This window comes from Aotus nancymaae, unplaced genomic scaffold (genome assembly GCF_030222135.1).
Source record: "Aotus nancymaae isolate 86718 unplaced genomic scaffold, 86718_ANA_hifiasm-v0.15.2.pri h1tg000057l, whole genome shotgun sequence".
Classification (NCBI taxonomy): Eukaryota; Metazoa; Chordata; class Mammalia; order Primates; family Aotidae; genus Aotus; species Aotus nancymaae.
The window spans coordinates 63,886,390-63,913,547 of record NW_026988471.1 but is presented as its reverse complement, the minus strand read 5'-3'; the positions used below and the strand labels follow the sequence as shown (position 1 = coordinate 63,913,547).

Below are 27,158 nucleotides of genomic sequence, written 5' to 3'. Positions count from 1 at the left end.
CTAGGTGTGAAGGGATGAGTCCTCCCAAAGGTGCCCTTAAGCTTGATAATTAGCTCCACCGCCATGCTAAAGCATGGCTGCAGATCCCCAAGTCCCTGACACGTTTTCTTATCAGAAACTGGTTAGCCAGGAAAGCAAAGACATCAGCCCTGAAGAAGGCAAAAGGTGTCATAATCTCCCAAAGTAATCTGTAGAGGGTGTTAGTCATTTAACCCTTTTTCTTTTGCAGACAAAGGATTAAAGTCTCTTCTTTCTACCTAAATCTTCAAAGACGGATTGACAAGCCCAAATTTCCTTTTATGAAAAGACCCAAGGTTTCTGGCCAGCCATTCGCGTTTTTCAGTTTCTTGGATCCTCTTGCATGCCTGAAAATATCGAGTATTCAGAACCTTCCACCAGCCCTTGGTAAATGACCTTACCAGGTGGAATAGTTTGAGCTTTGTCTGCTGTTTTTTAATGGGATAGAGGGGAAGGCAAGATGTCTTATATTATCAAAAATTGCAAAGCTACACGCTCTTTGTGGAGAAGCACCAAAAGGAAAACCTTAGTTTGGAAGGATTCATTGTAAATAAAAACAGTAAATCAACAGCCCTCCATTCAGGGAGGAGAAAGGCATTTTAAAGCTAGTATATTGAAGATTTCCCCCTTGACTTCAGTGTTGAATGACTCTTGCAAGGACTTGAAGGTTTTTTTTTCTCACCAGCCTGTGTTTGGCTGACAGGTTGCATTTGCCTGAGAGGATGCCTGAAAGGGAAAAAGCAGCATCTGTAACAGGCATAATGTAGAGAAAGAAATGACAACTTCATTTTAGAACCAAGATGACTACTCAGAGTTGCTCTGATAAAATACAGGGACTCCCTGCTCTTAACATATAGTGCTCACCTAGAAAATCTACGAGTTAAGTACTACAAACCTTTTGTTGTAGGCAGGATGTTTCAGGGAAAGCGCAGTCCAATTGTGGAATTACGAAAAACACCGGCAGTGGCAACTCTGTAGTGGACGCCACCCACCCTTGCTGTCTTAGCCCTTTCTTTTCTGTCATTCTGTTTGACTTTCTCAAGGGAGCAAAAGAAAGCTGTACTACCTGTTAAGTCTCCAAGGTGTGTTAACCCCTCCATCCCCCTAGCCTTTCTGGAAGGAAGTGGTATGGGAGATGGGTGGAGACGCTTTGTGTGGGGCAGGGCTGGTGGTACAAAGTTAGCAGTAACTCTGGGTTTCTCTGGGCACTTGGTGCTGTCAGAGATGCTTGGAGATGGAGTACCAAATGAGCTGGGGAGAAGATCCTGCAGAACAGGGGCTGCCAGGTCATGGCCCCATATTGGAAAAGTGTACCTGTGCAGAAATAAAGTAGGTATATAGATAAGTTGTGCTGCTCTTGTCTTGGGGCGGCAGGGGTGGTGGTGAAGAGTGTGCCATAGAAATGGCAGCAGAGAGGCACCCTCATCCTCCACAGGCAGCAGGGGTGAACAGTAATGGAAAGCACTACAGTGAGCCTTCACAGGAAGACCAGCAACTCCTTTTTTAGTACCACTGGCTGTCCTCTTCCAGTATCTCATTTGTTTCAATAATAGTTCTTGGCTCAACAAGCTTCTAAGTAGTGGCCAACTGTTATAGCAGGGTTGGTGGGCATTTTCTTCCTTCAGTTCCTCACTTACCAGGTTAAACCCCTTCACATGGGTGCTCCATTGCTGCCATGGGCTTTTTGTCAGGGATGAGGGTGCAGCCAGCCAGCATGTCCAGAGAGGCCAAGATAGAGTCATACAGGCGATCTGCGTGGCTCTCCAGCTCACCAGGCTGCTTTGCGATCCTCCCAAGGACATCCTCTAAAACTAACAATGAGGGTCAAAGAAATTAAACCAAAACCAAAACCCATGCAAGTGTTGTCCAGTAAGCATTTCTGAAAGAACATACAAGGGTATAGTATTTTGCACAAAGTAGGACCTGGCAGTAGTTTCTGAATGTCTACCCTTAACAGTGATTTTCCAGGGACTTCTGTTGCACTGGAGAATCTGTTGTTAACTCCTGATTAAAGCTGAGAAAATAATTCACCGACTCCACTTTGAAATTACATAAGTCACAAAGAGGCAAAGATATGGTTCTCTGAATGGCTGGTATTATTTGACTTTAGAGGTAAGACAGGTCCTGTCTTGGGCATAAGGCTTAAATGAAATAAAATGACACGCCAAGGTTCAGATGCTTACCCCGCTACCAGGTCCTATCCATTTCTATTGGCTGGGAGGAATGTCGTTTCACGTGAGTGGTCTGGTAATAGTTTTGGGAGTGCTTGGGACCCTTTTTTTGTACAGCTTTAGTGAACAGACGGAAAAAGAAAATGACCTGGCGGTGCACAGTAGCTCACTCCTGAAATTCCAATACTTTGGGAGGCCGAGGCAGGCAGATCACCTGAGTTCGGGAGTTCGAGACCAACATGGAGAAACCCTGTCTTTCCTAAAAATACAAAATTAGCTGGGCATGGTGGCGCATGCCAGTAATCCCAGCTACTCAGAAGGCTGAGGCAGGAGAATAAGTTGAACCCGGGAGGCAGAGGTTGCGGTGAGCTGAGATCACAACATTGCACTCCAGCCTGGGCAACAAGAGCAAAACTCCCATCTCAAAATACAAAAAATAATAAAATGACATGAGAGTCGGCTAAGGGAAGATTCACTCCAGTTGTCAGAAGTGTTCATGTGAGGAAGGGATGGGCTAGGGTCAGAGTGCATCGCACATAGCAGGCTTTTTTCTCTTTTCAAAAATTTATTTTTGTTAAGCACAAAGGCTGTCTTAGTTTCCTGTGCCTTTATCAGCTATGCTAATGCTCGCTAGTTTCCTGCCACAGCTGCAACATCTGTCAGCAGAGGAAGGGAAAGGGGAATCTGCCTATCTGTAGGCAATGCTGACTGGATGGTCGGAAGGAACACAGGCTGGCTGTACTGAGATCTTCTAGGGAAGCCACATCAGTGTGGTGTCATCAGGGCAAAGTGCTGTCCACAGAGAGTTGGCGAGGCCTGGCAGAGGAACACAGCCAGAGCGTGTGGTAAAACTTGGCTGTAAGGGTGGCTGGACTGGGTTCTACCCCTCCAGTTTCTTTTTTTTGGAGACAGAGTCTTACTCTGTCACTGAGGCTCCAGTGCAGTGGTGCGATCTCAGCTCATTGCAAACTCCACCTCCCATGTTCAAGCACTTCTGCCTCAGTCCTGAGTAGCTGGAATTACAGGCGTCTACCACCATGCCCAGCTAATTTTTGTACTTTTTGTAGAGATGGTGTTTTGCCATGTTGGCTAGGCTGGTCTAAAACTACCAACCACCAGGTGATCCACTCACATCAGCCTCCCAAAGTGTTGGGATTACAGGCATGAGCCACCTGGCTGTTTTTGAAATTTTATTTAGACCGTTAGAATGTTTGGTTGGGGCCAAGTAAAAGAAGTTGGGAAGGAATGGAATACATGTTTGTATGCTGGCTCTGTGAACTTTGACAGCATGCTCCTGGCGGAAGAAAGGTAAGTTTTGCACCCACTGGAGAGCGACACTGAAGTCTCAAGGGGAAAATAGCCACATTCCTGATTATTTCAAGCAGACGGGGAAGGGTAGTGTGTCAATCTGAAAGAGCCTGGATACGTACCTAAAACCAAAGAAAACCCCAAAGCCAGTAAAATAACTTTAGATCCCTTTGAGAGAAGGGCAACGTAGGATGTTCTTATTACAGATTAAGCACAGAAAAGTATTACTAAATTGATTTTAAATTGAAGGTAAAACCTGAAGCTTTTAAGAGGCCTACTTTTACATGTGGCCTCCGTGAAGAGAGGAGGTTCCTGGCATTTCAGCCCTTTCCCTTCCTGCTCAGGCCTCTGCACCTCCAGACACTAGGAAGCTGTGGAAAGCCAGGGCCCAGGGGCTCTGCCAGGCTGCCACTTCTCCTGTGGCCTAAGGCAAATCCACAACTCTCTGTTTCACAGGCTGTGAGTAAATGGAAACATTGATATGCCAACTGCTTCAGTAAAATGCTGGTGTAGATGACATGTAGCAATCCTGGCACATGGAATTTCTGCCCCAATAAAAAAATCTAAAAATCTTAGTGAAAATGCCAGAAGAGCCAAAACAGAGGCCTTAAGAGGGGAGGGATTGCAAAGGGCTCACATAATTCACACTAGAGAATCACTTACCTGCTGAAAACTCCTCAGTGGCCTCTGTCCACTGACACCTCTCAACCCTAGATTTTTCTTCCCAGGGCACACTTAGCAATGTGTGGAAACATTCTGGGTTGTCACAGCTGTGGGGGAAGCAGGGATTTACAGGCATCTAGTGGGGCCAGGTGTGCTGCTAAACATCTTGTGACGCATAGAACAAAATCACGTGGCCAATATGGCAAAAGCGCCAAGGCTGAGAAATCCTGCTCTACACCCTGTCCTCAGTATGCACCTGCCCACCACACTGGTCAGGAAAGCACTTTCTCACTGCCCCTCAAGCCCGTGGGACCTGCCCAGCTTTGCTTCTGTGGTTGGATTCCAGTATAAATCCCATCTCACTTGAAAACATAAAATGAAGCATAATATAGGCAGGCTGTCGTACTTGATTGACAGTCTTGCAGGAAATTCGGGGCTGCCATCAGTTCAAGGCTTTACCCGACCATTCTCTTAGCTCAGCCTCCATAGTATATCCTCATCCCCCCTGCCCTAGTCCTGTAAAGACAATGAGAACTGTAAACCCTTGGCACACAGCATGCTTAGATATATGCCTGGGGTCTATGATTTTTGCTTTCCTAAATGGGGAAACCATCCTACAAAATGGGCTCAAGTGGCCGGTATGGTGGCTCACGCCTGTAATCCCAGCACTTTGGGAGGCCAAGGCGGGCGCATCACCTGAGGTCAGGAGTTCAAGACAAGCCTGATTAACATGGAGAAACCGCATCTCTACTGAAAATACGAAATTAGGTGTAGTGGTGCGTGCCTGTAATCCCAGCTACTCAGGAGGTTGAGGCAGGAGAATCACTTGAACCCGGGAGGCAGAGGTTGTGGTGAGCCAAGATCATGCCATTGCACTCCAGCCTGGGTAACAAAAGCGAAACTCCATCTCAAAAAAAAGAGGTGGGGGGGGCTTGAACTTGGTTTGCACACTACTGCCACACTGTCCCCTCTCCTCAGTTCTTTATTCTGTCTGTTCCCTAAGGACAGACTGACTGTCCTCAAATACTTTTGAGCAATAAAATCCTTTTCTGAAACAAATCTTTCCCCAAAGCAAGTCACAAGGCAGATAACCAGAGAGGAATTCCACTTGGGGCAGGTAAGGTGGGGAACCCGAGGGATACCCGCTGAATACCCTAGCCTCAAACTAAGCGCTGGTGGAATAAAACCAGGATTCCTACCCAGATCACCTCCAGAAAAATGCAAAAGCAGAAGCAAAAGACAGTGTCATTCTTGCAGGCGCAATGCCTAACTGCTAATGAGCTTGGTTTTATGACCATGACTGCCGCTAAGCAGGTGTGTAGGGGTAGTGATGGGCAGCGATTCGTGGAGCTGGCAGACGGCGAGGCATGGGGCATCTCAAGCAGTGGGTGTGGGCAGGGGCTCTTGCAGTACCAGCTCCTTACCAGGGACAGTGTGGTCACTGGGCCTGCTGCTGACAGGGATTAAGCTCTGGCTAAATCCAAAACCTTAAGCATCTCACCTGGGGTATTCTCCAACAGGCACTGAAGAAGAATCTCCCCCTTCTGTAAGACACTCTCCGTCAGAGACTGATGTTCATCTATATCTTTCTTAAATTGCTTAAGGCATATCAGAAAAAGAGAAGGAAGAAGCTTCGTTACTATTGTTTTGTGAAAGTTATTCAAAAAGAACAGCATGCAAGGTAGCCTGATTCCCTCTAATGTATTAAGATTCACCCCCACAGGTCTGCAGAATTCCCCAAGTAAACAGTGCAATAGTTTCACTTCAGCTTCTTTGAGCCCAAACTAAATGGAGTTAAGTTTTTCCTGTTTAGTTTGACATCAGAAGCGTCTTCTCTGGCAGAGGCTGGCTCACAAACAGCTTGGAGTTAGGGTCTCCTACCAGTACCCTCACCTCATGGGGTTCTCTAACTCACAGGGATACGGGAGTCTCAAAATTTATTCTATTCTAATGGACCTGATAAGTCGGAACCACAAGGGATCTCCCATTAAACTGACTGTAGAGAGCCACTGCCTCCACCTCTGCTCCTCCCTCCTTGTCCCTGCTCTATGCAGGCCGTCAGGGTAACTACCTCAACATCTGGGAAGCTGTGAGTTTCCCAAGCAACTCATCTGTTTTCTCCTTGTGGCTACCAAGCTGGTTCTTGATGTTCCTTTAGCAGTTAAGAAGTGTAAAGTCAAATCCGTGACCACCTTTTAGTGCAGGGCCTAGAACTTGGTGATTTTTATAATTTTAAAAAAAATTTTAATAGAAATAGAGAAGGGTCTCACTATTTTGCCCCGGCTGGTCTCACACCCGTGAACTCAAGCGATGCACCTGCCTCAGCCTCCCAAAGTACTGGAATTAGAGGTATGAGCCACCATGTCCCCAGAATTTGGTGTTTTACCATTTTGAAGTGACAGTTTTACTCTTGGATTGACTATTTTCATGTCTTCGGTTTTCCTTTACCCTGATACCTATACTTATCATTTTCTTCTCTGGTACTCTAGTGTGGTTTATGTGCTGCTGCAACCTCACTGTGTTAAGATAAAACACAGCTATATGAGAAAATGATTCACAGTTAAGATATGTGAATATGTGGCAGGTCTGGTGGCTCACACCTCCCAGCACTTTGGGAGGCTGACGTGGGCAGATCACGAGGTCAAAAGACAGAGACCATCCTGGCCAATATGGTGAAAGCCCATCTCTACTAAAAATACAAAAATCAGCTGGGCGTGGTGGCACGTGCCTGTAATCCCAGCTACTTGGGAGGTTGAGGCAGGAGAATCGCTTGAACCTGGGAGGCGGAGGTTGCAGTGAGCCAAGATCGTGCCATGCACTCCAGCCTGGCGATAGAGCGAGACTCTGTCTCAAAAAAAAAAAAGTGAACACAAACACACACACACTTACACTAGGTCTTAATCCAAGCAGAAGTTAAGGTAGCACATACATACGCATGAGCCGTGCAAAATTCCCTTTGTGACAGTTGTATGGGTGACACAAAAGGCCTATGCCTCACTGACGTGCAGGAGTGACTCCCAGCTCAAATCTCAGCTCTACTTACAAAGCAAGATGGTTGTTTCTGTCTAGCCTGGAAGCTGAGATACAGAAGGACGGCAGGAGGGATAAGATGGAGGGAATGGAGTTATTCTGTACCTGCTCCGACAGGCCAGGAAAAGCCAGTTAGCTATTCCACCAGGGCAGCTTCCTCTCCCTGTAGTGGTACTGCTCCTGGGCCTGGCACATGCACGTGGAGTCTGCATACAGGACCCTCGGGTTAGCCTTTCTCTCCTTCCTCAAGCTCTCTCCACCGGAGTGGGAATGTTGTTTCCTGCAGGGTGGAGAGGAACTCAGTGTGGAGTTCCTCAGAGTGAGGAACTCACAGCAACCTCTCTCCACCCTTCAGGAAATAGCATTCCCACAAGGGTGGAGCAGCTGGCCCAACCTGCCCAGGTCAAGCAAGGCTCCTCCCCTAAACTTTAGTTGGCCCAAAGCTGGAAAACAAAGCCCTCCCTCCCTCTAGCTGGAGTAGGGTCCCAGCAGGCCCTGAGTCAGCTCAGCCCTGGCCCATGCATATGTAAATCACATCTGCTGCTGCTGAACATATGGTCAGGTTACAGGGTTGTAGAAATTCCAAGAATTGTTCTAGAAAACTCCTTCCAGACTAGCCTCAGGCTCAGACCATGGATATCCCTCTGCTGTTTCATGAAGAGATTAGAAAGGTGCAGCCAACCAGATATGCTAGAAGAGAGGAGTTCAGACAAGGTTAACATCAGACTTAGGGATGACAACTATATAATTTATCCTCCAATTCAGGATACTTCTGAGACTGAAAGGGGACTTATTATTATGCCAGAACAACAGGCACAAACTGGGACACACAGCCATCCTAAATCTAGGACCAAGTTAACAAAAATCCACAGAAGTATTTTCAAAATAACAAAACCTTAATGAAAAAGAGACAAGAAAACTAAAACCATACCCAAATAGACAAGCACACACATGCAAACTGATGTCAGATTTTTTTTTTTTTTTAAGACGGTCTCACTTTGCTGCCCAGGGGAGTACACCTTGGCTCACTGCAGCCTCCGCCTGCTGGGTTCCAATGATCCTCCCGCTGGTGCATGCCCCCACCTCAGCTAATTTATGGTTTTTTTTGTTTTTGTTTTTGTTTTTGTTTTGTAGAGACAAGGTCTCATTATATTGCCCAGGCTGGTCTGGAACTCCCAGGCTCAAGGGATGCTCCCACCTCAGCATCCCAAAGTGCTGGGATTAACAGTGTCAGCCACAGTGCCTGGCCTAGATTTCTATTTAAATTCCATCAAAATGCCCTATTGTAGATTCTGGAGTCAGTACAATTTCAGCTCAGATCTTTAAATAGCGGTGCAGTCCAACAGAACTTTATGTGATGATGGAAGTGTTCTGTATCTGCACTGTTCAATGTGGTAGCCACTAGACAAATGTGATGGTTGGGCATGCAGAATGTGGTCAGTGCAAATAAAAAATCTGAGTCTTTAATTTTACTTCAGTAGCCATATATACCTACCTAGAGGCTTCCTAATAGTGCAAGTCTGTCCTTATAATCCCTGAGACATTTGGAAAATTATACTGCAAATCACCCTAAAGTATTTTTGTTTCTATTTTTAATTAAGAAAATTTTTTTTGGAGATGCGGGGGTCTTGCTATGTTGCTTAGGCTCTTCTCAAACTCCTGGGCTCAAGCAATCTTTCTGCCTCAGCTTCCAGAGTAGCTGGGATATAAGAGACTTGTGCCACTGCACCTGCCAGCCCAAAACTGAAGTGTTTTTGATTTGAGATAAACATATTGTATCTTCAAGCTCTATTTGGCCTGGGAAATAATTCATACATTTTACAAAGTGTTCTGCTTGAAGAACATGAAGCTCTAATGAGATTTCAGGTTTAACAGTCAACTGAGCTGTAACATAGCAGACACTGGTTATTTGCGATTTTACTTTGTAATCGAATAATTTAGCCACCACTCTCATGAGAGAACAAGCCAGCCAGGACTGCGTATTACCCTGTAAAGCTGCAGAGAAGACTTGAGACCTGTAAGATTGGACTTGGCTGTAGTCCCGTGGTCAGTAACGTCTGCAACATTATACAGCCAGCAGATCAGCTCTTCCAGCTGACAGCAAAATGTCTGCAGAGACAAATAAAAACACATGGTGTTACTGACTGAACAGCTATTTATGTTTTCAAAAGGCTACAAATACAAAGAGGACTTTGAGAGGAATGTGCACGTTTCCAGAGCTTTTGCTCACTGAGGCATTACTCTCCTCTCCTCCTTCCTCACCTGTCCCCACTCCACAACTCTAGACCTCCCTCCGCCAGAGCAATGAAAACCACAGCCTGGTGTGACACCAAAAATGACAGGCTGAGAAAACCCAGCATTGCAGGTGGGAATGGTGCAGGCCAGAAGAGGCGTGCCTGCCATGGAAACCAATTCTTGGATCAGCACCATTACTAACTATAATCAGCATCCTGGAGCCAGATACATCCATGTTTCTCTGGAAAAGTGAATGTAAAATAGATGACTAAAATCATGACTAACCTGAAGCTATAGCAAAAACAACTTTACCTCATGGCATCTCAATCTTTTATCAGTAAAGAAGGGCCCATGATAATGTGTCGTACCTGCTTCACAAGACAAAATAACCCACATCACCTCCTGGGAAGGTGAAAGCCTTTCTCGAGCGCTAGGACACGTTCCTGGACAGGCACATTTCTGAACCTTCAGCATGTGTCTGGGAGAGCATGAAGCCCTCAACATGAATTACTGAATGCACACAACATCCCAAGAAGGCAGGGCTCCACATTTTACAAACAAGCAAACTGAAGACACCGAGCCAACATTCCAAAGACAGCAGTGCCATGTTTCAGATGCCTGATCCCAATACCCCTATTGCACGCAGTGTTCATTATACTTCCAGTTAAGATATTTGGTCCACAAAAGAAGGTCCAATGGCCACAATGTCTAGGAAACAGTACATCTAATGCCTCTAACTTTTCCTTATACCACTTTGGCAAAGGAAGCTCTGAGCAGTCCTGCAGTCAAGAGAGCCACTTACCTTTGTTTAGCCCAGTGTTTCCTAAAGGCATCTGTGTACAGAACGCTTTTTGCTCAGAATACCCGAGTTAGGAAGCAGCTAATGGTAGTGGTTAAGAGCTCAGCCTCTGGCCAGGTGTAGTGTTTTATGTCTGTAATCCCAGCACTTTGGGAGGCTGAGGCGGATGGATCACAACGTCAGGAGTTTGAGACTAGCCTGGCCAACATAGTGAAACCTTGTCTCGACTAAAAATACAAAAAATTAGCCAGGTGTGGTGGTGTGTACCTGTAGTCCCAGCTACTCAGGAGGCAAAAGAATCGCTTGAACCCAGGAGGTGGAGGTTGCAGTGAGCCGAGACAGCGCCATTGTACTCCAGCCTGGGTGACAAGCAAGATTGTCTCAAAAAAAAAAAAAAAAAAAAATAGAGCTCAGTCTCTGCACACAGTCTACCTGGGTCTGATTCCTGGCTCAAGCCCTTGCTAATTATAAGAGGGCATGTAACTAACCTCTCTCTGCTCTTTTCTCCAAACGGTAAAATGAGAACAGTGCTTACCTGGTAAGAGTCGTGAGGACTAAGATAGGTGCAGCACAATGCCTGGCACATAAAAAGTGCTTGGTCAACACTAACAAGTTTTATGATGTTAGTGGACGGGGGAAGAGACAAGACACCTGTACACAAAGCCTCCTAATGTTGAGCATCGTTACCTTTACACATTGCACCAGTGATTCTTTTCCCTGTTCTCCTTTCCTGGGAAGCTGCCCTTCAGCTTCTGAGTCTGAGAATGGCCACTGGTCCAACCTAGCTGGCAAGGAGGGGCGTGTTTTCAGCAGTCCAGAGGAGACCCCGAGGGCCTGGCTGCTCCCCAGACTGCCTTCCCTTGCAGAGTCCTGGACACGGATGAAGGAGTGCAGGAAACAGGAGTTCTGGCACTCAGGATCCCCAGACCCTCGGAGGGCAGCTCCAGGGGGAAGCTGGCTTTGGCTGAAGCTTGAAGGGAGGGAAGCTGTCCCATCACTGTCCGACACTTCCAGGGGACTCTGCCCCTTGGTATCCCCAGTGGGCAGGGTAACCAAGGTAGAAATGGAGTCTAGATATGAAACCAGGCTAGAAACCTGTGTTAGCCGAGAGGGCAGGGCAAGATACTCATCGTCACTTTCCACTTCCTCTTCTGATTTCCACCTAGACACTGTGCAGGTAGGGCGCCGGGCACTCTGGCTGGTCCTCTTCTCCCTCTCTGGTCTGGGCGAGGGCCACCCTCTGTCCCGTGTCCTTAGGTGGGGAGAGCCTATATCAAGGTGCTTGTCCACAGGCAACCAGTCCTTTGTGCCCCTCAGGGCTGGCTCTCTGCTCTCCCAAGAAGCATCCCTACTGCCTGGGGCTCTGAGGGTAGATGCAAGTTGGCTCAAAGATGACAAGCCCATGCCACCTTGTTTCTGGGATACTCCAGAGGGCCACTGCTTAAGGCTTGGCTCTCTGGGCCCAGAAAATGGGAGGGCAGTGGCCTCTGCTGGTGGGCAATTGGGGGAGACATTAGTAGGTGATTTGAGGGTGCTTGCTGGAGAGACAGAGAAACTATCCAGGTCTACCCCTGAGTCCTGCAGGACAGGGTCAGCCAGCACACGGCTATCAAGGTGCTTTGGGAGCTGAGGCCCGGGCCTCAGTGGGTAAGTATAGTCAAGCAGATCTTCATACTCTTTATTTGGGTTCCAGAGAGGAGAGTGGCGGTCGGGTGATGGAGGCAGGGAATCTGGCAGCACACAGGCCCAGTACTCAGCCTGGAAGGAGAGGCGTCTCCTACCTAGCCCAGGAGCATCACCCCCAGAGAACACAGGCTGTGGTGACCACTGGGGCCGATGTCCTAGCCCCACCATAGAGGAGGGTTCCTGGGGGACGACCAGTTCCAGGGAGGAGGAGACGTTGGCCAGAGAACAACCACGAGGCTCTGCCTTCTCTTGTTGACCCTGGAGACTGCTTCCTGTGGAGGAGGCAGAGACGCTGCAGCTGGAAGGCTGAGGTGTAGCGGAACCTGGGCTCAGCACAGACTTCCACTGTGACAGGCGAGAGAGGCCTGAGCTGTGAGGCTGCTGGCTGAGGTCCAGTGCCTGGGGCGAATTCACTGGGGATGGATCATCTTCGGTATCAGCATCATGTCCTGAGCAAATAGCTGTCGTTCTGGGAAGGCTCAGAGTCTGAGGGAGCTCCTTGGAGGCAGAAAGCTTGGTCTTCTCCACCTGCAATGATCAAAGGGACAAAAAGCACTTGGGTGAAAATAACTAAACCTGATTTCTTTCTGAGACAGCAACCCAGGAGTTTCCTTGTGGGTCTAGACAGTATTTAGGAAAGACCTTAAAATGAAAAGTCTGCTGCCTGAGGCAAGAACCAGACAGTATGCACTGCCAGCAGCAGCACCGAGACCCTGCCTGTCTGGGAAGCAAGGTGACCCCCATCTCCAGTCCTCTCCAAGGTTTTTCCTCCACAGATACCCAGGGTGTGAGCCAGCAGAACTAGGATGGCTCTGTCACGCTGAAGCTGGAATATAGTCCCTTACCTCTGAGAAGCATCTCCTGGCAGACGAAACCCTCAATCACTCTGTTGCTAACAGGACAGGTCCAAACCCAGGAGGTCCCCCCAGGTCCCATCCTGCTCAGTTCACACACATCTGCAAGAATGACTCGTTCACTTCAGCTTCTTCACTGAATTTTTTATCTGCTTGATGAAGAACTCACCCCCGAGGGAAGCAGGACAGCACAGTGGTGATGGACAGACCTGAGGAAGCCAGACAGACCTGAGGCCCACCTCTAACTCTGCCACCTTCCAGATGTAAGACTTCGAGCCTCACTTTCCTCCCCTCACAGCACCAGCTCCTCAGAAGGTAAGGATTAAATACACTCATGTATGAAAAACGCATGGTAAGAGCTTAACAAATAACAGGAATTCTAATAATAAGCACCAGACTCATCCTCATGAAAGGCCACTTCTGTGTCTGTTTATTATTCTCTTCCTGTCTCACCGAATCTCTGACTCACAGGTGCCAGAGCCTCCCACTGCCTCTTGTTCTCAGGCAGGTGGGGCCCAGCCTCTGTTCTCCCCAAGTCCTGCTCAGAGCCTTCTCACAGGATGCAGCTCCACAAGGGGACCCTGCAGCAGCCGAAGCCACAATGACACGGAGAAGATCAAAGCCATTCCCAGGAAAGACCTTGGCAAGCAGAACATAAAAAAATGTCAGAGCTGGGCGGAACAGATCATTCAGGTCATCTCCCAATGATACTGAGGGCCTGAAAGGGCTGGTGATTTGCCTGCGGTCACAGAACCTGGTAGGATTCCCTGCCCCATGTGACTCCCACTAGGAGAAGCTGCCTGGTAGTCACAGAAGCCCAAGGAATTCTCCTTAACCAGGGACCCTGCTGCCTACCACAGGGCTCCAAGATTCAGACACGTCCCTTGGGTCTGAAGAGGATTTAGGTTCAGAGTCCCCAGGAGCCCAAAGCACTGGACCCTCCTTTCCCAAGTATCCTCAGGGTACCCCTAAAGCCTTCAGATCACCAAGTCAGAAACAGGACAGGTTCCCTGTGCCAGAGTTCCTTGAGCCTAGCCATCTGAACAGCAGCCTCTTGGCCGTACAATCCCTGGTCCTCAAAAAGTCACCAGTCACTCTTGAGGAATATAAGATGCCGTGGACAGTGCCCCCGGCTGGTCCTGAGGCCCAGCTCTCCAGGTGAACACGCAAAACAGAAATCATCATACTCAGGCCCCTCCAATTCCTCACCCTGCACAGCGGCCGGGAAAGGATGCAAGATGGCGAGGAAATGCTGGAACTCACTCCCAAATAACAGCAAGATGGGTACATGTACAGTCTTGCCTTAGTACGTACCTGGCCTTCCCCGGAGAGCAGAAGGTCTCCAGACCCCATGGTGGCAGGAGGCAGGCTACCAAGTGCGGGCTCAGGCCTCTCAGCTATGGGCTCTCTGCTGGTGTCACGGGCCTGTGGCTGGTGGGCTCTTGAGGGGCCGCCAGGGTCAGTCCTGATCCAGCAAGCAGGGGCAGGTATCCCCTCTGCCCCCCATACAGGGGAGATGAGCCCTCCCTCAGCTTCCAGGCGTGGGGGCTGCTCCCCGCTCATGGGCCCTGGGGTGTCCACCTCTTGCTCCCCACAGCCTGTGCCTTCAGATGCTTCCAATTCTGCCTTTTCTTCACCCAGAGCCATTGAGACTCCTTAGGTCAGGGTTCTGCTGAAGACTTCAGCTTCCTACAAAACAGGGGAGGGGAGACAAAAATATAAATCTTCTACGTCTCTGCACAGGAAACCCTGCTCTTTAACAATTAAGGCAAACGTGTTTTTGGCCAAAGAAAAAAGGAAACAAATGGTGGCTACTTCCTCAGAGGAGCACTGAGCTCTGGCTTTTCCCTGGCCCCAGACCTTTACAAAGGGGATGCAGAAGTACACCATTTTCCCTCTGTTTTCATGGTGGGTGGTGCCATCCCCACCAGCAGGCACCCAGGAGGGTTAACATAGGTCCGGAGTCCAATCAAGGCTTTGGTCCTGCCTAAGTCACCTTTTCACCCTTTTAGCCCAACCCCACTGGGTAAGAGGCCTGGTGGGGCCCTCCCTGCACACAGGCCCACAGTGGTTCTGTTGTTGCAACGGTCCCTTCAGCAAGCAGCTAGGGCCTGCTCTATCGGAGAACAGCAAGTCAGGGCATGCCCAGGCCTTGGCTGAGCACTGGAAGAATGTCCCCAAAGATGCTTGGCTCTGCCTGGCAGAGGAGGCAGGACTCTTTTTTTTTTCTTTTTTCTGAGACAGGGTCTCGCTGTGTCACCCAGGCTGGAGTACAGTGGTGTGATCTCAGCTCACTGCAGCCTCGACCTCTATGGGCTCAGGTGATCCTCCCACCTCAGCCTCCTGAGCAGCTGGTACTACAGGCACATGCCACCACACCTGTCTAATTTTTGTATTTTTTTGTAGAGACGAGGTGGTTTCACCATGTTGCCCAGGCTAGGACCCTCTCAAAGCACAGAAACCACACCCAGGCTGTGGAACAGGTGGGGGCTTCTTGTTCCAAGGATGGCCAGTGACCAGAGAGAAAGATAAGCAACTCTCCTCAGGCTGGCCTGGGTTATGCTGACCTGGTGACAGAGGGAAGCTGTGGAAAGCTCAGTGGGTAACAGCGGTAGTGCAAGTGTAACACAGCATGTGCGCACATAACAGTGAGAGCCAGGCGGCAGGCAGGCAGGCGAGGGAGCATAGGCCGAGCACTCAGGGAGAGATGATTTGGGAGCTGAATCTGCAAAGAGTTCCAATACAAAGAGGTTCAGGAACAAGGGAGGGACACCACCCTCAGCCTAGGCGTGTCAGCAAGAGCTGGTGCTGAGAGCCCTGGCGGGACGGGGCTGGGGGCCAAAAAGCCAACAGGAGGAAGACCAGCGCTGGGAGGATGTGGAAGGGGAGGTAAGGGAACCATGAATGCTCAGTATGTCAGCAGCCACCTGGAGTGCACTGGGCCAACCTCAAAGCTTAAACATGGGCAGAAATGGCCTTGTTTCCTCAGAAACAGGAGGCAAAGAGATGGTAAGAGGAGATGCTGGTGGAGAGCCTGCAAAGCGGGAAGAGGCCGTGGCTATGGTCTCAGCCTACTCAGCTGGGTAGGTGGGAAATACCACCAGGATGGGCTGCCTCACACTGGAATCCAAAAGGGCCCATCTCTACCCTGCCTGACAGGAGGCATGCCAGGCTTCAGCCTGATTCAGAGGTGACCCTGAAGGAGAGCCTGCCCTTCACATGGACTCTCATCTAATTCCCACAACCACCAGGTGGGGCAGGAACTAATCAGAAAAACAATTATTTTTGACAGGCAATATACAGCTCAAATGTAAAATGCACAACAGATATAAGTCTCTCGCCGCCCTTGTCCCTCATTCCTTTGCTAAAATGAGCCAGTGCAGGCAGAGCATCTATGACAGTGCCTGGCATGGTATGGACACTAAGTGTTGGCTACTGTCATTAGTGTCATGGGGAGGCGTCGACAGAATCAGTGTAACAGGTCACCTTACAAGGAAGGGACAAAGGAGACAAACAGTAGAAAAACCAGCCCATTTTAAAATATAAATCAAACAAAATACTTACTACTAGATACTCCCACAAAAACAAGGAACCAGCCTTACTAGTTTTGTATATGACTCTTGTCTCCTGATGCAAATATCTATTTTCATCCTTCCTTCACTTTTTATACGTAAAAGTAGCAAACTATATGGGACATACTGTTTAGAACCTTGCTTTTGTCTATACGAAGTATCTAGGGGATCATTCCTTAGCAATACAGCCTATCCTTGAGTAACATCACTTGGTCCCATGTCTTGTCTTGTCTTTTTTTTTTTTCGAGATGGAGTCTTGCTCTGTTACGCAGGCTGGAGTACAGTGGTGCAATCTCAAGTCACACAACTTCCGCTTCCCAGGTTTAAGCAATTCTCCTGGCTTAGCCTCCCAAGCAGTTGGGATTACAGGCATGCGCCACCACACCCAGCCAAAATTTTTTTTTTTTTTCAGACAGAGTCTTGCTCTGTCTCCCCGGCTGGAGTGCAGTGGCGTGATCTTGGCTCACTGCAACCTCTGCCTCCCGGGTTCATGCAATTCTCCTGCCTCAGCCTTCTAACCAGCTGGGACTACAGCTGCCCACCACCACGCCTGGCTAATTTTTATAGTTTTAGTAGAGACAGAGTTTCACCATGTTGGCCAGGCTGGTCTGGAACTCCTGACCTCAAGTGATCCACCCTCGTTGGCCTCCCAAAGTGCTGGGATTACAGGCATGAGCCACCACCCCTGGGCTCATCTCACTTGTTTTTATTCATGTTTCATAAATGTAGGTATTGCTCACATTTATTTTGATATTTAATATTAGAAATGCTTTAGTCTTTATTTAGAAGTTTGGTGATGCTTTCATAAACAGAAATATGCCATAGGAGCTTAACTCGTTTATATCAATTAGACAATGGTAAAATTGGTTTTGTTATATGTCCTTTCGAGTGGCGTAGTCACATTTTCCATCAACTTACTGATGACATCAAGTGAGGACTTACTGTACAGACAGAGCTTCCTCTTTCTTTTTCATTACTGCCCAGCACGGTATTCTGCGGTAAGGACGTGCTAGTTTATTTCACCAGTCCCTTATTAGTGGACATTTGGGTTATTTCTAGTCTTTTTTGCTAGTACAAACAATGCTAAGATGAGTCAACAGGCACACACATATGTGCTGGCACATCCTCAGCATAAATTGCAGAAGCAGAGCTGCTGAGGCAAAGGGTGCCTGCGGGCATGCTTTTGGCACATGCTGCCAAGTGGCTCTCTGCTGAGTGGCATCACTCTACACTCCCACCAGCACATGTGAGGGCCAGTTTCCCACGGGAGCCAGGGTCTTTAATCCTCATGTCACAGATAGGGAAACAAAGGCTCTGAGTGAGACAAGTCTAGGACTGCCCAACTCCAGAACACAAGCTGTTTATAAACCAACTGGGGAACTAGTGATAAAACAGTTAAGCCACAAAGTGGAAGAGGGAGAAGGCTGGGGGAGGGACAAAGAGTGGCAGTTTTGCTGAGACAGAGAACTTATGGAACCACATCCTCACCTTGTGGATCATTAAGAAACTGCACATGAAGACGTTTACAGGTAAGTTGTGTTTTCACAACTAGGGGAACACGCTGAGCCTGTGAGCTGGAAAAACCAGGGCGAAGGCTGGGTATAGCCCATAATTCCCAACCACTACTTCTTGCTCCATTTCTAAAAACTCTCTCAATAGCTAGAGATCTCCCACACCCTTCACTGAAGGGTGTCATCTTGAGACAGCGTGCTGGAATAAGATGACGGTGGGGCAAGGGAAGGGTGCAAAAAAATTATCCCTTTGTTTTGATGATGTATTTTTTATTTGTCTTGTCTGGACCTCATTATTCCAAAAAGAAGGTATGTATTTATCCTGGAGAAATGGGAATGGTGAGCTATTACAAACTATTCAATTGACATTCCTAAGTAACTTACAAGGATACACACAAACCCAAACTAGGTTAGTAGTGTGGCCAAAGTACCTTAAGCAACCAAGTAAGAAGGTCTGAAATTCAATGGTTTTCATGGAAATGGTACTTCTGTAAAGACGGAATGCAGGTAGTTACTTTCTCAGGCTGGATAAATAGTCCCTTCATAATCTTATTAATCTGCCTGACAAATCACGCTTTTTCCTCTGTACCAGTTTATTATGAGAACCAAGACAGACACATGTGAAAAAAAATAAAAACCAAACTATAATGCATTCAAAACTATCTATGAATTGTTACCAAAATGCAAAGAAAGGGAGAAATCAACTGAGATGGAGACGATTGGGGAAAACCTCTTGAAGTAATGACAGAAGACAAACCACTTTTAAAACAGCAATCATGCTGAAGAAAACACTGGCCTAGGCTATGATAAATGTCCAAGTTTTGGATTCCTAGGACTCAACCCCATCTGCATCTCCCAGGTGGCCATCTGTAACACTGCATGAAGGTCTGGTCTTCATTTCCATACACCCGAGTTTTTTTTTTTTTTTTTTTTTTGAGACGGAGTTTCGCTCTTGTTACCCAGGCTGGAGTGCAATGGCGCGATCTTGGCTCACCGCAACCTCCGCCTCCTGGGTTCAGGTAATTCTCCTGCCTCAGCCTCCTGAGTAGCTGGGATTACAGGCACGCGCCACCATGCCCAGCTAATTTTTTTGTATTTTTAGTAGAGACGAGGTTTCACCATGTTGATCAGGATGGTCTCGATCTCTTGACCTCGTGATCCACCCGCCTCAGCCTCCCAAAGTGCTGGGATTACAGGTGTGAGCCACCGCACCCAGCCCGAGATTTTACATATCATTCCTTCTAACCCTCTGGGATAGGGATGGAGTAGGGGGATTAAGTTTGGACCTTCTAGTAAGAGACAGAGTATCCTTCTCAGACTGGTGAATAGCAGCACTTGCTGTGTTGGACCCACACTGTCTCCCAGGTCATCAGCTTTAAACAATCTGCTAATGTGGGGGGCCTCCCTGTTCCTATATCACACATTTTACAGTGTTCCTGGAGACTAGTAGTTCCACGATGGGGCAGAGGCCCCAGTCTTCTCCCAAATGAAGGAGGTACCAGGAGGCTGGACTGAATAACAGGAGGCATCAGAGAACAGACAATTAACTCAATCCTCCCCTCTGAGAAAAGTCTACACACCAAAACTGCCCTGTCCGTTGTCCAAACCAAGAGACAAGCCACATAAGTTTCAGGATATTCTAGGGACCATCTGGACTTTGCTATTAAAATCCTCTGTTAGTTTCCAGAACCTGCAGAGGCTGTATGATCCACTAGATATAATTAGGAGTGATGTAGGCTTGGCTTACTCTTGCCCTACAGTAAAAATACGCCCACGAATCATACATGCGGTAACACAGACTCTAAGCCTGGACATCTGAACCTTCTTGATATATGCTGCATCACCCTAGGATACTCCTGTCACAGCTGCTGGACTTCCTCCCCCTTGTTTCTGTCCAGGATGGAGAGAGGAGGACTGGGAACTGTGGGGAGGAGCGAGGCTCTGCTCTTGCTCTTAACTAAACCACTCAACAGATGAATGATCAACTAGAGAGCAATCCTCCTTTGAACAAAAAAGGACCTCCCGCAGGACTTCTTTTTTTTTGAGACTCGCTCTGTTGCCCAGGTTGGAGTGCAGTGCAACCTCTGCCTCCTGGGTTCAAGGGAGTCCCGTGCCTCAGCCTCCTGAGTAGCTGGGATTATAGGTATGCACCACCATGCCCAGCTAATTTTTTGTATTTTTAATAGAGACAGGATTTCGACATGTTGCCCAGGCTGGTTTCGCACTCATGAGCTCAGGCAATCCGCCCGCCTACGCCTACCAAAGTGTTGGGATTACAAGCCATCCCCAGGATCCTCGGGCACCAGGAGCCCCTTTTCTCCCCAGGGCTGCTTCTGGAAGTTTTGCTTAGAGTCAACAGAATAGAAGGAATCTCCCAGGGCCCTAAGAGGAGCCACCATGCCTGGCCTTTTTTTTTTTTTTTTTTTTTGAGTTGTCTCACTCTGTTGCCTAGGCTGGAGTGCAGTGGCGAGATCTCAGTTCAATGCAACCTCTGCCTCCTGGGTTCAAGCACTTCTCCTGCCTTAGTCTCCCAAGCAGCTGGGACTACAGGCACATGCCACCACACCCTGCTAATTTTTATATTTTCAGTAGAGATGGGGTTTTACCATGTTGACCAGGCTGGTCTCGAACTTCTAGCCTCAAGTGATCTGCTCGCCTCAGCCTCCCAAAGTGCTGCCAGGAATCTTTAAATTGTGAGCTCCCTTTGAAACAATCTCATTTATACCAACTTTGCCCTGGGAGCTCTGTTCTGGCAAGGGCCTGTCTCTGTACCTGAGCACATAGTCACCTGTGCCAGCCACAGAGGCCAGGTGTTGCTAGACTGAGCAAGCCCTACCAGTTCAGGGCCAAAACCTCGAAACTTGTTTTCACAGGAGGCCACAGGTATAAGTGATAATTGCCATCAACACACAGTGGCAGAACCTGGCCAGAGAACCAAAGAGGCTTTCCATGCTGCTCTTTTTCCAAGAACACAAAACTGTCCACAAGGAAATGGAAGGCAAGACCTAGCAGAGGTTGCTGGAAGACCTCTGGGGAAACTAGATTTATGGAAGAAAGGAGCTAAAAGGCAGAGGCCAAGCAGGCATAGGAGGCGGCATGAAAGAGGGTAAAGACATGTAGTGGAAGTCAACAAAGGGGCCAGTCACAAGGGGTGACTAAGGCCTGCCTCAGGGTGGGGTGGGTGCCAGGAAAACTGTGGTTGGAGGTCTGAGACTGGGAGGCCAGCAGCAAAGAGTAACTGCTGCTCCATCTGCTCCCACCCTGCCTGGAAGGTCCCCTGAGCCCCACAGTCACCCACACCAGCCCTGTCTTTCACTGTGGGGTGGGTCACTCTGGGCACTTTGTCTCCCTTCTCTGCAGGTAAAATCAAAGTAAAGTGAAACTGAAGAAAAGACTGAAAGCTATAGAGGCTGGACTGTGTCTGCTGTGGCTTGGCCATGGGCAGAGCCATCCCCAGGATCCTCAGGCACCAGGAGCCCCTTCTTTTCTCCCCAGGGCCGCTTCTGGAAGTTTTGCTTAGAGTCAACAGAACAGGAGTCTCCCAGGGCCCTAGGAGGAGCCAGTGGGTCCCTCTAGATCAATGTGGTAGGGAGGGCTGTGGGCCAGGCTGCTTGGCTGTCTGTTCCCTCACCTTCTCACTCACTCATCTATTGGCTAACTGACCAGGACCAACAGATAGCCTCCCAGCAAGGCCAATCTTCTCATTTACAGGGCAAGGTCTTTATAAAGCCTTTTTTAAAAAAATTTGAGATGGAGTTTTGCTTGCTCTGTCACCCAGGCTGGAGTGCAGTGGCACTACCTCACTGCAACCTCCACCTTCAGGGTTCAAGAGATTCTCCTGCCTCAGCCTCCTGCATAGCTGGGATTACAGGAGCCCACCACCATGCCCGGCTAATTTTTGTATTTTTGGTAGAGACAGGTTTCACCATGTTGGCCAGACTGGTCCCAAACTTCTGACCTCACGTGATTTGCCTGTCTTGGCCTCTCAAATTGCTGGGATTACAGGTGTGTGCCACCACACCCAGCCTAGATAGCCTTTAAAGAGATGTAACTGCCACATCTACAAGGAGCTTGACTGAGCTCCCAGGTCACTCCTCCCCTCAATCCCAAGCTCTCTGGCCTCTTCAGCAGTCAGCAGAGTGTCTAGTGTAACAAAGCTAACGTACAAGGATGCTGAGGGCTAAATATGTCAATCAACTGCACACTTTTTCCCACCAAAGAGCAAAGCAGAAAAACACCTTCCTTATAACAAAAATCACTGTCAGAAGAGGCTGCACCTGACATGGGTGCATTTCCACAGACCATTGCTTTTACTATACTGACAGTTTTTATTTTTATTCATTTATTTATTTTTTAAGAGACAAGGCCTCACATGTTGCCCAGGATGGTCTCAAACTCCTGAACTCAAGCAATCCTCCCTCTTAGCCTCCCAAATTGCTGGGATTATAGGGATGAGCCACGGTGCCTGGCCCTGATACTTTTCTGTGAGGTCATCAGGCTACATGTATGAAGGCTGAGAAGAATCTTACTGATTCTCTCAAGAGACACTATTAAGAATGCCACTCACTGTAACATAACCCATAGGAGAATTCTCTGGCTTCAGTAACAGAAACAGCTATCTCCACTCAGCAGCAATTTTCACTTTATTAGTATTAGCAAAACTGATTTAAAAAAAAAATCGCTCTGTGCTTTGGCTGCTACAAAATTCAGGGCCAACTTCACAATCTCACCTGAGTAAAATGCATAGGCCAGAGGCGTAGTTGCCTTTTGTGCTAATCTCTCCCTTGACTTCCTCCTATTTTTTTTTTCACTCCATGTGCCTCAATTGCTTTTATTAAAAATTTTGTTACATCAAAGTATCTCGGAAAGATTCCTCGAATAGTTTTTTTTTTTTTTTAACAAGATAGAGAAACTGTTAAAACAAAACAAAATAGAAAAAAGCTCCTAACACCAATATTTTATTCCAATACCATAATAAAAAAGATTTGCCCAAAACTTCTAAAAAGCAAACGTAGATACTCGGGTTAGTACTTCACTATCAAAGTGCGATCCAGGACCAGCAGCATGGGCATCACCTCAGAGCTTGTTGGGCATGCAGATTCTCAGGTCCTATCCCAGAACCTTGGAATGAGAACTTGCATTCTAGCAATATCTCCAGATGACCTGGTAAGCACAATAATGTTTCAGAAGCACTGGGTTGGTAAGTAAAGCTGTTTCAGCACCCTAAGAAGGAACAACTAAAATAGTTTTACAACCATTCCTTGGGTGCCTATGTGCCAGCCACACACAAGAAGAAAATTTATGGTCCTTGTCTTCATGGCCTCTGCAACAGGACACTAGAAAAGGCTCACACCTTGTGGCAGGTTTTTAATGGCTAATTATAGAATACCACAGAAGTCCCCAGAAGTAACAGTATTCCCTAGAAAAGAATTTGAGATTCACTGTGGCTATCCTAAAAACAGAATCACAGACCTGAATTTCTCCTTTGCCAGTTACAAGTGAGGAGGGGAAAGGTATTTGTTTTGGAAACTGGTATGCCAAGGGAGCTTACAGCTACAAGGAAATGTGTAAGTTAACCTGTTTCCTGTAACCAGAAAGTGGGACAGGAAAACCTGGAAGTGATGCAGTGTCCCCCAGGGGTTGTATCTGACACCTGTAGATCTGGCAAATAGGTCTAAAGCCAATAGGAACACCTGCTTTTCACAATGTTTGTGAGCAACTTTAAAGATAAGATAGTTTCTTCATGAGAATAGATTTAAGTTATAAGGATAGTCCACCTCCATAAGCTCTGCTTCTCTCTGGCTGGATCAACTATGTAAAGATTTTTTGTCAGCTATACGAGGCCCCAATCTATTTAGCTTCTCCTTTTACATGACCATTTCAAGTAACAGACTCCATTAAGAGTGTTATCAAGTACTACTGTAACTCTTGGCCATATTGTTATTTGGCACCGAATCAATCTTTAGGTGGTGGTGAGACTCCAGACACATAAACAGACAATCTTGTATGGAATACTTTCACTGTAGAAAAAGAATCAAGAAAGGCTAAAGGGATGCTTAAAAATCAGCCATCAGACTGGGTGCAGTGGCTCATGCCTGTAATCCCAGCACTTCGGGAGGCTGAGATGGGCGGATCACCTGAGGTCAGGAGTTCAAGACTAGGCTGGCCAACATGGAAAAATCCTGTCTCTACTAAAAATACAAAAATTAGCCGGGCATGGTGGTGGGCGCCTGTAATCCCAGCTACTCAGGAGGCTGAGGCAGAAGAATCGCTTGAACCCGGGAGGCAGTGCAGTGATTGCAGTGAGCTGAAATTGTGCCATTGCACTCCAACCTGGCCAACAAGAGCAAAACACCCTCTCAAAAAAAAAAAAAGAAAGAAAAAGAAAAAAGAAAAAACAAATCAGCCATCACTTAAGGGGGCAGGCACCACAGTTCATACTTGTAATCCTAACACTTTGGGAAGCCAAGGCAGGAGGATCACCTGAGCCTAGGAGTTCGAGATCAGCCTGAGTAATATAGAGACCTCATCTCTACAACAAAATAGAAAATTAGCTGGACATGGTGATGTGCACCTGTGATCCCAGCTACTTGGGAGGCTGAGGTGAGAGGGACTCTTGACCCCAGGAGGTCGAGGCCACAGTGAGTTGAGATCATGCCACTGCACTCCAGCCTGGGTGACAGAGTGAGACCCTGTCTTAAAAAAAGGGATCAGATAAGGATCAAAAAGCAGAGAGATCCCGAAGGGTCAAGTGCTATACAGATTTTCATATTGGTGAGTGTATTCAAGTATCCGTTTATTTTTCTCCTAACAACTGCTAACAGCTAACAGCTACTGATCGTTTTCTTTGTGCCAGGAGCTATGGTAGGCACTTTACATCAATATCTTATTTAATCCTCATAACACACGGCGTGGGTACTATTATTACTCCCATTTTAAAGATAAGGAAACCAAGGCACAGAGAAGTTAAATAACTTAATCATATGCCTGTAATCCCAGCACTCGGAGGCCAAGACAGGAGGATTGCTTGAGCCCAGGAGTTCAAGACCAGCCTGGACAACATGGCAAGACCCCATCTCCATTAAAAAATAAAAAAATGAGTTTGTCAGGTGGGAGAATAGAAAAAAAGAAAAAAAAATTAAAAAAAAAATGTAATCAGAGTTAGTAACATGGGAGAGCAAAAGTCTGTTTGACTTATACAGTCTGGGCTTAGCTGTCTTCCTAGCCTGTAAGAATAACTAGCTCAAGAAGTTAAAGAAATAAATGTTTCTGCTGTGTCACCTTTGGGCTACCATGCTGATTTTGTTTTCTTCTGACTTCCTTCCATCACTGAGTGCCTTTTATATTCCATGCATTGTGCTAGGGGATGGGGAAACCACAATACTGTGTGATGTGTAAAAATAGAGGCAGTAGAAGGTAGCCCAAAACAGGTAGGAGTTATCAGTCACAGGGTAGGGAAGTGCTTTATTTAAAGCTTTGCAAAAGAAGTGAGGTGAAACTGAATTCCTTGGTTTTTTGTTGTGTTGTTTTGTTTTCTAAGTGGACCAGAACTGACCCAGAGGGTGGGAAAGGGGGAAGAGAATAAAGTAAAAAGTGGTGACTTCACTTCTTTCAACTAAACCCAAGGCAAACTGACCCAACGCCCTTTGCCATGTACTTTAACACAACACTTTTCATACCCTAAATCTGAGCACTGTGCGGGTATATACAAACGCTACCTCCCTTCGTGGTCCTGATGAATTCCCAGTGAGGTCCAATCTGCCCTGGCAGGTTTCCGCTCATTTTTGTAACAAACAATACACCAAACCCAACCTACTAATTATCATGGGCCTGGCACAGGTTTTGGACATTCGTCCCAGGCTGCTGAGAACTGTTCTAGTGATGACAGTTAGAAAGGCTAGCCCTCCGAGGCAAAAAAATGAGACATCTTGATTTTTTCCCTCCGCATCTGGAGGCTGCTGCATCCACGGCGATAAGAAGACATCACTGATCTCCATCTTTCCAGGGGGAAAGACCCGAGCTGCGTTACTGGGGAGCTGGGTAAACAGCCCACGCCCGGGAGAGGCCTAAAGGAAAGTGTCCTCCCCCGAGGCCCAGGCTGACTAGGAGCGCAGCTGCTCGGCCACCAGATGCGCAAACTCGCGCGCTCCCTCGCCGCTCTCAGGCATTCTTAAGCCCAGCCGCCCGCCTAGGTCCCGACCCCTCGGCCGCGACCGCACACGCCGTTCTGCCCGCAAGATGGAGGCGAAGGCACGAGGCGCCTCCGCCCCCAGGAAGTCTTTGTGCCCTTCCCGGCGGGGACGCGAGGCAAGGCGGCCCGCACCGCCGAGGGCCCCGCAGGCACAGGAGACACCGGAGGGAGTAGGCAGAGGGGGCCAAGCCGCGCGCGCGAGTCTAGCCCGGGCCACCGCCCCCAGCACCGCGGGCACCCCGTCGCCCGCACCAGCGCGCGAGATCAGGCCTACCTACAGCACCGCGAACGCTTCGCACGTCCGGAGCGGCCTCAGTAGCCCCATGCGGCGGCCCCGCTAGACAGCAACCGCGGCCCTCCAACTGCAGCCCGGAACGCGCGGGGCGGTACCAAGCGCCAACCACGCCCTTTGGACGCGCTGACCACGCCCTTCTTCCCGCCCCTTCTCCCTCCGCGGGAGAGCTTGCGGCAGTCTCGCGCAGTCAATCTCAGCCCTCAGTCCGGGGCTCGACCAATATGTGGACGCTGCTGCAAGATGAGCCCGCCCCCTACTTCGTCTTGACCTATGGGAAGTCGGGACTTTTCTCCGGCCGTCCTCCCTCGCTTTTGGAGCTCCGACCTCAGCTTTGCCTCTTGGCTGCAAGCGGGGTTATGCAAGGGTGGGTCATCCTGGGGTGCTTAGGACTGGGTGCCGCGGAGCGCGCTTTCCCGCAAAAGGCCGCGCCGGGAGTCATGTGCACCTTTGTTCATTTTACGCTGGACGCACTGAGGTCCCCGACGCGCTGCCGCCAGGAGGCGGTCCTACCGCCTTTCACTGTGTTTCTGTTTACATTCGCGTCAGCAAGACCCAGCGGCGCGACCGGGGCCCGAACAGGTGCTCCGGGAGGGGCGGGGAGCCACTGCAGAGGAGAGCTCCCCAGGTTGGGTGGTTGAGGACAACCTTGAGGGTGGTGGGATTCTGGCTTGCAGAAGATGGGAAGGGCATGAAAATGAACTGGGTGCTGCTTAGCGATTCCGAGCAGCCTGCTCTGATGGGAAATCGGTGATGGAGTCAGAGGGAAGTGAGAGTCAGTCTGTGGGAGGCCAGGATGCACACTCCCTCCCCCACCAGCATGAGACC

General features: G+C 48.4%; 1 protein-coding gene across 1 annotated transcript; it reads right to left on the bottom strand.

Annotated features, from left to right (window-relative positions):
• Window positions 1-206: 206 nt before the first annotated feature.
• Window positions 207-26,402, bottom strand: CEP68 (centrosomal protein 68). Its single transcript, XM_012477213.2, has 7 exons — window positions 26,313-26,402; window positions 14,079-14,453; window positions 10,912-12,438; window positions 9,177-9,299; window positions 5,662-5,758; window positions 1,656-1,829; window positions 207-744 (listed from the first exon to the last, which is right to left on the bottom strand). The coding sequence occupies exons 2-6, from the start codon at window positions 14,409-14,411 to the stop codon at window positions 1,660-1,662; spliced, it is 2,250 nt and encodes a 749-aa protein (XP_012332636.2). The 5' UTR covers window positions 14,412-14,453; window positions 26,313-26,402; the 3' UTR covers window positions 207-744; window positions 1,656-1,659.
• Between the last annotated feature and the right edge of the window lie 756 nt (window positions 26,403-27,158).